This window comes from Aristolochia californica, unplaced genomic scaffold (genome assembly GCF_029961685.1).
Source record: "Aristolochia californica isolate CCGP_79_NKW_82.1479 unplaced genomic scaffold, dmAriCali1.0.hap1 SCAF_9, whole genome shotgun sequence".
Taxonomy (NCBI): domain Eukaryota; kingdom Viridiplantae; phylum Streptophyta; class Magnoliopsida; order Piperales; family Aristolochiaceae; genus Aristolochia; species Aristolochia californica.
The window spans coordinates 36531551-36541329 of NW_027182290.1; the positions used below are offsets into that span (position 1 = coordinate 36531551).

The following is a 9779-nucleotide window of genomic DNA, read 5'->3' on the forward strand; positions in this document are numbered from 1 at the left end:
CGATTCCCTGCCACGCATAACCTCACGAGTCGTTGAGGTTCACAAGCTCAGATCAGAGTTTCCTCTCGGAACTTTATCCCTCACTCGAGGTAGCCACCCTTATTATTCCTCTGGTATTTTCAGTGGCTCTGGTGCAATTGGTTCTTTGGTCTAGATAGATTTTGTTTTTTCGCTTACGAATGGGACAAACTACTATAAACGAAGAGTAAGAAATTTATGGAGGGAATGAAACATATAAAAACACACCCCAGCCGCACATAGCCTTTCGTCTCATAGACTTAATTCTGCCACTGACTGTCTGCGCTTCTGCCCATTTCGAGTTTGGACTGAATTTGGAGGTAAACAATACAGAACAGACGCCTTCCATTGTTGTTGTTGTTCTAATCAGATCAATCAAAAGTGTATGTCGATCTATGTTTAGTATGGTTGTAATTTATTTTTTCGTTTCTATTCCTTATCGATTCTCTTTAGTTTGCTTTAGATTAGTTCTCGACTTTACAGACGAAAGTAACTTGAATAACTATCGGCTCTGGGAAGGATCATGCTTATTTTTTAATTTTATGATCGGATGCCATTTTTGCTCTGGTTGCGTTTCTCTCTGATCGGACTTGTTCCATTTGTTGCACATGCTGGGTAAAAATCTCCGCTGTTACTCTTTCCCTTTCATTTGCTTCGGTTAAACTCTGAGAATGGAGAGTGGTTTTATCTTGTAGGACTTGTTGCGTTTACCCCTATATTAGCTTGCGCATCTTCTTTTGTTAGGATATGTTTTAGTATATTAGCTTGCGCAGACTACGTCACGGTAGTTGTATGTATCTTAGGCAAATTTGTCTGTTTTGTTACAGTGGATCTTTTATCATGTTTTAAGAAATTTTGCGATGTTTGCTCTTACATATATAGTCAAAATTTGTCTCTCTCTTTGTTGGCTTTAAGAGGATTTTTTTTATTTGTTTACAACTTTACTCTCATGATTTGTCTCATATTTTGCTGAAATTTTCATGAATATGCGTTTTCTACTACTTCAAGGGTCAAACTATATTATTGGAATTCATAACTGAAAAGGCATGATTTTTCCGTTGCCGTGTTTATATTTTTGAATGTAGATATCGAATTTGCTTCCGTGATGAATTGGCTGCAGGTTGTAGCTTGATAATGTCTGAAAAATATTGAATACTTTTACTTTTTTTTTTTTCGTTTATTTATCCACAATTTTTTTTTGTTTTCTTTATTACAATATTTGACATCGGCATTGATTCAATTAATTGTGTACTATGTGTGCCTTCTCTCCTTTTATTGTTTGCAGTTAGTTATTGATACACAACTATTGGAATATTTCTGCCTGTTTAAGACAGATTATCTTATTTGCAAACATATTTATGGACCATATTTTTTTGTTTTATGTTAATTTTTCTAAATGCATTGCATGTTTTGTGTAAATGTTAATATCAAGGGATTTAAATAACCATATATTGTCATTTGCCCCCATGTTTGGCAAACTTTTTACTTTTTATTCTTATCTATTACATACTTTTTTATGCCTAACAGTAGTTAGTTCCCGTGCAAGGAATTAACTATACATTGTTTTGTTTTTTCTTTTCTATAATTATATTCTTCATGCTATCTGCTATATTATTTTGTTCCTCTAAGATAAGTGTGTTTATTTTTTTTGTTTTTGCCTCTTTTCCCAGGTTAGGATTTGAGTCTCCTGGTTGTCGATCTACGTGAAACGGCACATTAACTCTCTCTACATTTGACATTTATAAGTACCAAATCATGTCACCAAAGGCATTAGACTATGAGTCACTTAATGAAAATGTGAAGAAGGTGGCATATGCCGTTAGAGGTGAGCTGTACCTCAGAGCTTCAGAACTCCAAAAGGAAGGGAAGAAGGTACTTGTTTATTGTCAGTCATAGTGTCCTCTTTCTGTTTCTATCTTATTCAGTTATTGGACTTGGTTGAACATGTCACCAAAAGTGTGCATGGAGTACCGTTTTTGCTTCATCAAGTTCATTTTTCTCTATCAATAAGTGACTCATGGTCAATCAAGGGACCTCATCTATTTACCTTCTATCCTTGTATTTTCCCCCTTGTGCTCATACTAAACAAAATGTTCACAAAACATGTAGAGGTAGATGGGTTACCTTAAATATGGTCTAATTTGTTGAATTTTTTACTATTTTTAATAAAATCTTCAGTGATTTTCCATGCAATTGGGAGTTGTACCTATGGAGGTCTTCTTGTTTTTTGCAGATCATTTTCACCAATGTTGGGAATCCTCATGCTTTGGGGCAGAAGCCCCTGACCTTCCCTCGTCAGGTTTGTTTATATTGTTGTATTACCTCTTCCTTTTTTATGGCATAATCTAGGAGCTCCTGGTGGCTAGATATCTGCCCATAGAGCTCTTTGGCCACATTTTGTGCTTAATACATTCACGACCCTGTATTTTATTCCTTTCTTGAAAGTGTTAATAATGGATTAGGCGCCATCGTAAATTTGTTTTGAAATGAGATGGCCTGTTGCAGGTGGTAGCACTGTGTCAAGCCCCATTTCTTTTAGACGATCCAAATGTAGGGCTTTTGTTCCCAGCAGATGCTATTGCAAGAGCTAAGCATTACCTTTCACTGACAGCTGGTGGTTTAGGTATGTTTTAGGCTGAAGAATAATTGGCTGTTCTGCTTCCAGGCTAGACTTTTTTCCTCTTTCAAAAAGTTCTTGTTATTTACATTATTTAATATGTACAATGAACGGATAACAGTAGCTTCTCCATTGAGTTAACACCTTTTTGCTGCATTCATAGTGGTCACACTCATAACTCATTTTGTGGTGATTTATATCCTTAAACATATTTTTAAGTGAATGAGACTGGTCTTCATCATCTTATGGAACTTCCACAGCATATTGCTGCAAAATGCAGTACCTAAACAAATACTTACGTCGCTTCTCCTGGTCAATTAGGTGCATACAGTGACTCTCGAGGCCTTCCTGGAATAAGGAAAGAAATTGCAGATTTCATTGCTAGACGTGATGGGTATCCAAGGTAATCGGGTCTTATATTCAAGAAATATGGAAACATGGAAAAATGAAATTTCCATGGAACTGTGGAATTAAATTTTCTCTTGCTTGTGAAGCCACAACTGATCATACCTGTTGCTTCTTCCAGTGATCCAGAGCTTATATTTCTCACCGACGGTGCCAGCAAAGGAGTGATGCAGATGTTAAATGCAACTATTCGTAATGAGAAGGATGGGGTAAATTGTACTTTTTTGCATGATTATTTCTAGATAAAACCATTTTTGATCTGTTGCTTTCCTCTTTCCTGTTTCAATTTTTCCCAGTATTGACATTCTTAATAACTTGTAATTGGTAGATCCTAGTACCTGTTCCACAATACCCACTGTATTCTGCTTCAATATCTCTAAATGGTGGGTCACTTGTACCATATTACTTGGATGAGTCAGCAAATTGGGGTCTTGATGTAAATCAATTACGGCAATCTGTCTTACAGGCTCGTGCCAAAGGAATTAATGTAAGCTTCTCATTTTTCTGTGTTTTCTTACTGTAGAGCCGTACATCTTACTGAGCCAACTTGAGTTTTTGATTTAGTATTGGCTTTCCAAATCTATGCTGTTACAAGTTTTAAGCTCTATTGATACTGAATTGCTGAAACATTTCAGAGCTTAAAGTTTCTCATGATGCACATCTTATCCAGGTTCGGGCGATGGTGATTATAAACCCGGGGAACCCCACCGGTCAATGTCTTAGCGAAGCCAATTTGAGAGAAATTGTTGAATTTTGTTTCATAGAAAACTTGGTACTGCTAGCAGATGAAGTTTATCAGCAGAACATATATCAGGACGAGCGACCGTTCATAAGTGCTAGAAAGGTAGATACTCTCTATTTCCATCCTAAGTAACCACATAAGCAATTGTACTTATCTTTAAATATACTTATGTTGCTAGGTTTTGTTGGGCATGGGACCTCCCTTAAGCAAGGAAGTTCAGCTTGTGTCTTTCCACACCGTGTCCAAAGGGTACTGGGGGGAGTGTGGGCAACGGGGAGGGTACTTTGAGATGACAAATCTTTCTCCACAGGTTAGTTTCTACCATGAATTCTTTTTTGAGTTTTTCTTACAAGCTTTGATATTGTGAAGACCATCTACTGTTGTTTATGAAGGGTAGCTATGGGTCAATCAGGTTGAATAGGTCGATTATGACCTTGCCTGTATTTGTTCTACGATGAATAATTCTAACCTTTAGTTGGGGTGGTTGACCTACAACACAACGTACCTGCTTGAGGAAAAAGGAAAGTTAAAACAGGAAATTGAAAAAACTATAATTAATTAAATTACATAATTAGTTCCATTGTACTTCATTTACTTGTGGAGAAGCAACAAATAAAATGTCACTTAAATGCCAATCAAACAATTCATCACTTAAACAAAGTACTGGGTTGTTGTGCATTCTTTATGCATTCTTTCCTAAGGGATTGGCCAGACATTAAATCTATTTCATCCAAGTTTTACAATGGCTACAAGTGGTCCTCAGCCCTCTTGCCAGTTCTTGTTATAAGGATTTATATCAATGGTTTCTGGTTGTTTAGTCTATCATTTTGATGTAGGTCAAAAATACATTACAACCATTAAAATCCATGTAAGGATATTTTGGTCATTTCAACAATTGGGTATGCACATTGTGAGATAGCAGTAGGCTAGGTGTCATGTAAGAAGTATAAGTTTCAAGTTCGATAAGATTCTTAGAATTCTTAAAAAAAAAAAAAAGATTCTTAGAATTCAGTAAATTATGAGAGTTTAAGCTATGGGGGGGTATTCTTATAGTTTTGCTAAAGTTTTCACCTAAGTGATATTTAATAGAAAGGGGGCTCGAGTTTTTGCTCTATCGAGTGCAGCTTCACACACTCTTCTTTTCTCCTTATTTTTCTATTTTCTTCTTTTTCTCCTTAAATGTCACATTTTTACAAAGCCTCTATATAACTACTTTTTGGGAGAAATGACTATATTTCTTTTCTGATAGTAACAACCCTAAATTTGAAAAAATCTGGAAGTTTTTTTTACCCTTTGGAAAACTTCACCCACATAACCTCAGTGTTTCTCAACACACTTTCATAATTGTTAGTTTCACTTGTATGACAGGATTTGAAACTTTTCTTTTTGTGGGAAAGACATTTGAGCCCAGACATACAAGTTTCTGATGTACATTTATTTTTGTTTGTTCCGTTGTTGTTTTAATGCAGACTGTTGATGAGATCTATAAAGTTGCATCCATCTCACTGAGTCCCAATGTTCCTGGCCAGATATTTGTAAGTCAGGCCGTGTTTAGTCTATTAAAAGTTATCATCATCAACAAATCTTGTAGTGGCTGATAATTCTACTTTGAACAGTTAGGGCTGATGGTTAATCCCCCCAAACCAGGAGACATTTCTTACATCAAGTTTGAGTTGGAGAGGTATAAGCACCGATATTCAATTTTCAATCAATTTTGGCTGCAGGTTGCATGAATTGAACTGGTTGAATCTGTACCAATTCCCAAGTTTTTCCGTTTTTGCCATGATCTGCTATAATTATAATTATAAAAGGTTAATATCAATTTCTATTTCAATAAAGTTAATTGGACTGTCTTCTCTTCCCTTATCCTATAATTGTTTTGCTTGCCTGTGTTTACTTATATATGGCTAATTGAGCCCTATCTGATCCTTTGTCTTCTTATCATTTTGCACAAAAGGTCTAGAATGTCTCTATATTCCTTGTAGTAGTACTTTTTAACTGTTCTATAGAGCTGCTGGACGTTTATGATGTGCAAGCAAATCATGGTATAAGCAATCAAAAAATTCAGCATATCTTTTACTTAGCTAGTCGAGTACTTAATGATGGAGCCTTGCCATTTCGGCAAATAAAGAAAAAAGATGTAGGCAAGATGTCTTTTTCTTGGAAATCTTAGATGAATTTTTTTATACTAAGTTATCGATCAATGCTAATACTTTAGAACGTGTGACTATGCAGCAAGGCCATCCTGAATTCACTTAGAAGAAGAGCTCGTATAATGACTGATGGATTCAATAGGTGCAGAAATGTTGTCTGCAATTTCACAGAAGGTACAGGCAAATTAAATCGGCTTGATGTTATTCTCCAGCTTGAATTTGCTGAGTTCAGCAATAGTACTCACCCCTTGGTTGGTGACTGTTTTCCAGGGGCAATGTATTCATTCCCACAAATACGGTTGCCGCCAAAAGCTATTGAAGCAGCAAAAAGAGCCGGGAAAGTACCTGATGTTTTCTACTGTCTAAAGCTTCTGGAAGCAACTGGCATTTCTACCGTTCCTGGGTCAGGTTTTGGTCAAAAAGAAGGGTAATGTCTATTCTTCCTAGTTTCTAGTATTGAGATTCATATCCTGTTCGTGGAAAGTCATTTTCCTTTCCCTGCAGCTCTTTTTGATCTTGTTATCTTACCCTTTTTGGTGCGGGTTACTTGTAGTGTCTTCCACTTGAGAACTACCATCTTGCCTGCTGAAGAAGACATGCCTGAAATCATGGTCAGCTTCAAGAAATTCAATGACGAGTTCATGGAGCTATACGAAGACCACAAAGGTTATTCAAGAATGTAAGAAAGAAGTCTTATCTGTATTAATGTCTATATAATTGGAATCAACGCAGACTCACATCTCCTATAAGTATTATCTCTAGCATTTTATAATCTTTTGATGCTCTGGATGTGTTTTTCATGGTGTTTTGGTCTTTATTAAAGTATTCAATTTTATATTGATGCTCTTAGAAAAGGTGAGAATGGCCATTTAACTCTGTAGCACAGCAAGCGTTTTCATGACGTTTATTTTCCTTCTCCCAGGACTGCATGGTCATCTCTGCAGTCCAATTTATACGATAACATCGTTATCTCTAATTTTTATTTTATAATTAAAATTGTTAAAAATAAAAATATTGATTAAAATTAATCTAATAAAAATTATAAATAATTAAAATAAAATACTTTAATATCATTGTAAAACTAAGTTATAACAAGTCTGTTATCCCTTAATTTGGTATTTAAGGTATATCGTATTTATATTTAAACGGATCCGACAAAAACCAGGATCCCCACTAGGGCCCGTTTACGCAAAACGCGGACGGGTCAGCAGCGGAGCTCCGGAAACGCCTTTCTCACTTCTTTTCAGCAGACTAGCAACGCTCGCCGCTGCCTTGCTTCCGCTTACTGATGGAGGCAACTGTGCCACGCGCGTCTTCCTCTACTCGCCCATTACTTCACCTGAAAATCCTTCGAAGCTTACCTCATTTCCATGGAAAATCTGATCCGGATCCACGGGTCTGGAAGAATGCGAAGAGTCGAACTGTCGTCTGCTTGGGGTTGAAGAACTTCGACAATCCTCGGCAATGGCGTATAGATCGTATCTCCGATCTCATGCATAGTTCTTCGGGTGCTCCAATGGCATCGACGGCTTTGGACTCCTCTATTTCTTCCAAGAGTATGTAGAAGGTCTGCCTTTTTTACTGCGCGGAGCCGGGAAGGTTGCTGCGCAGTCCGATTCGATCGAGCTTAGAAGCATTACTTGGAGGTAGGTCTTCTTGGAGTTCAATTTATGAAAGCTCTTCCGTGCTAACTTTGCGCTTGAATTTGGGAATTTTATGCAAAGCATGGAGTTCCCATGTAATTTTTGCATAAAGCTTTGATTTTCTTGATTTTTTTTCCTTTTTTATGTCCTAAATATTTATATTAACAACAGCTGAATTTTGCATTGTGCGTTTCTTAGACTTCTTAACAGTTCTAAACTTTCATCGTAGCACCACTTTGGCATGTTTGTCATTTGAACCATATTGAAGAAGATTAAACTAATAATTATTGAAAGAAATTTAACCGTCATAATTTCACTAATCGAGAAATTTATGACAAGATTTTAATACATGTTCCCTGTTTATCGCGTGCACAGGTTATGCCTAGCTCAGTTGGTTAGTGTCTTGTGTCAAAATGCTAATGTCGTTCGGACTTCTTGGGTTAAATACAAATACCCTCCTTTCCTCCTTGAGTTCATGTGAGACTCACACACGCGCATGTAAGACTCTCATGCTAGCACATGCACGTGGTCTCATATGGTCTGTCACACATGTTTACACATGTATTTGGGTGGGTCTGCATGTCATATGTGTGACATGTAGGGCCAAATTAGGCTGAGTTTTTTTATCAGATTAATCCAACCTTTGGAATGGATCAAGATTAGAGTCATTGGATTAAAACGGTTACAAATCTTAAACAGCGGATCAAGCTGTTACAGATCTGAACTATCGGATCAGTCAGTTACAAATTTGAATCGTTAGATTGAACGGTCACAAGATTTGAACCTTCGGATCAAACAGTTACAAATCCAAATGGTTAGATCGTGTCGTTACAGATCTAACGGTTAGATCAAAAGCCGTTACAAATCTGAACCTTTAGACCAAAGCAGTTACAAATCTAAAGGTCAAATTGGGATCATTGATTTGAACCGTCATATCAAAACAGTTACAGATCTGATGGTCAAATTGGGATCATTAATTTGAACCGTCAGATCAAAGCGGTTACAGATCTGGATAGTTAGATCAATGGGTGGTTTTTCCCAAAAGAGTTAGAAACTCTATAAGTAGAGTTGCAACACACGAGAGAGAAACAAAGAAGAAATTTGAGCTTTGAAAAGTGTTCTGATAAGAAGAAATCGTGCTCGTGTTACTGAGAGAAATTCTAGCGTTCTTGAAAGAAAAGGAGGAAATATCCTCCGTTCAATCTGATTCGAGCAGTCAAAAAAGGTCCTGTAGAGTTCGTGGGTCTGCTTAGCACTGTGCGCATCTAAGAGGGCAAAAGGTCTATTATATCTTAGGAAGGGATTGTCAGCATTTTGTGTACTAGACGAGGCGAATCTCTTTCGAAGACAGTGAATACATGCCTCGGGCCTGGTAGAGGTATTGTTTAACTAATTAATTATTTTTTGTTTGATTGGTGAAGCGAATCGACAAAAGGTACGCATCGGCACCAAATTTAATTTGGGGTTATTAAAGTGTTTATTGAAGTTCTCTGAGTTTGCTTTATATTATTTCCAGCAATTTCAAAAGAGATTCAAACTTCTAGAATGGAGAAATCGAAAAACTCATTGAACAAAACATTGAAACCCGCACCTTTTGATGGAAAAAACGGATGGAATATTGGTTAACAACGTTAGTGTCTATGTACTTGTGAGTGCCTCACCAATTAATAGCCTAGAGGACCATGAACCAGCAAGATCAGATGTTAAACACAAATATGAGAAAGATGATTATTTGTGTTGTGATCTGATCCTTAGTGCACTAAGCAATAGTTTATATGACTTGTATCTGATGCAAAAAGTGCAAAACTTTTATGGAAGACTTTAGAGTCAAAATACGGGCAAAAAATAGAGTATGAACAAAAGTTTTTCGTAGGAGAGTATTTCACCTACACGATGGCAGATGAGAAATCGGTAATTGATCAAGCACATGAAATTCAAAACATTGTTTCTAAGATTATCACCTAAGGGTTTTTTTATTGATGATAGAATACAAGCATCTGCCCTTGTAGAAAAACTTCCTCCATCATGATCAAACTTCAAGATCCAAATGAAACATAAAAGAGAACTTCCCACATTAGATGAAGTGTTGGTGTCGATTCAAATAAAAGAAAAACACAGAAACAACACTGAGAAAAACTTGGGCAATGGGTCTAAAGTTAGTGGAAGAGCAAATTTGATAGAATCAAAGAAGACTAACTTCA

The 9779-nt window shown here is 36.6% G+C and overlaps 1 protein-coding gene across 3 annotated transcripts; it reads left to right on the plus strand.

Annotated features, from left to right (window-relative positions):
• LOC137940129 (glutamate--glyoxylate aminotransferase 2) lies at positions 1-6721 on the plus strand. Of its 3 annotated transcripts, none has more exons than XM_068785059.1 (14): positions 1-89; positions 1689-1890; positions 2252-2317; positions 2524-2641; positions 2957-3038; positions 3162-3249; positions 3369-3527; positions 3711-3884; positions 3961-4092; positions 5252-5317; positions 5399-5463; positions 6018-6109; positions 6206-6362; positions 6489-6721. In XM_068785059.1, the coding sequence occupies exons 2-14, from the start codon at positions 1774-1776 to the stop codon at positions 6616-6618; spliced, it is 1446 nt and encodes a 481-aa protein (XP_068641160.1). In that variant the 5' UTR covers positions 1-89; positions 1689-1773; the 3' UTR covers positions 6619-6721. The 3 variants fall into 3 exon arrangements, with proteins under 3 accessions (XP_068641160.1, XP_068641159.1, XP_068641161.1); XM_068785058.1 differs by lacking the exon at positions 1-89 and adding an exon at positions 113-338; XM_068785060.1 differs by lacking the exon at positions 1-89 and adding an exon at positions 382-401.
• Positions 6722-9779: the final 3058 nt, after the last annotated feature.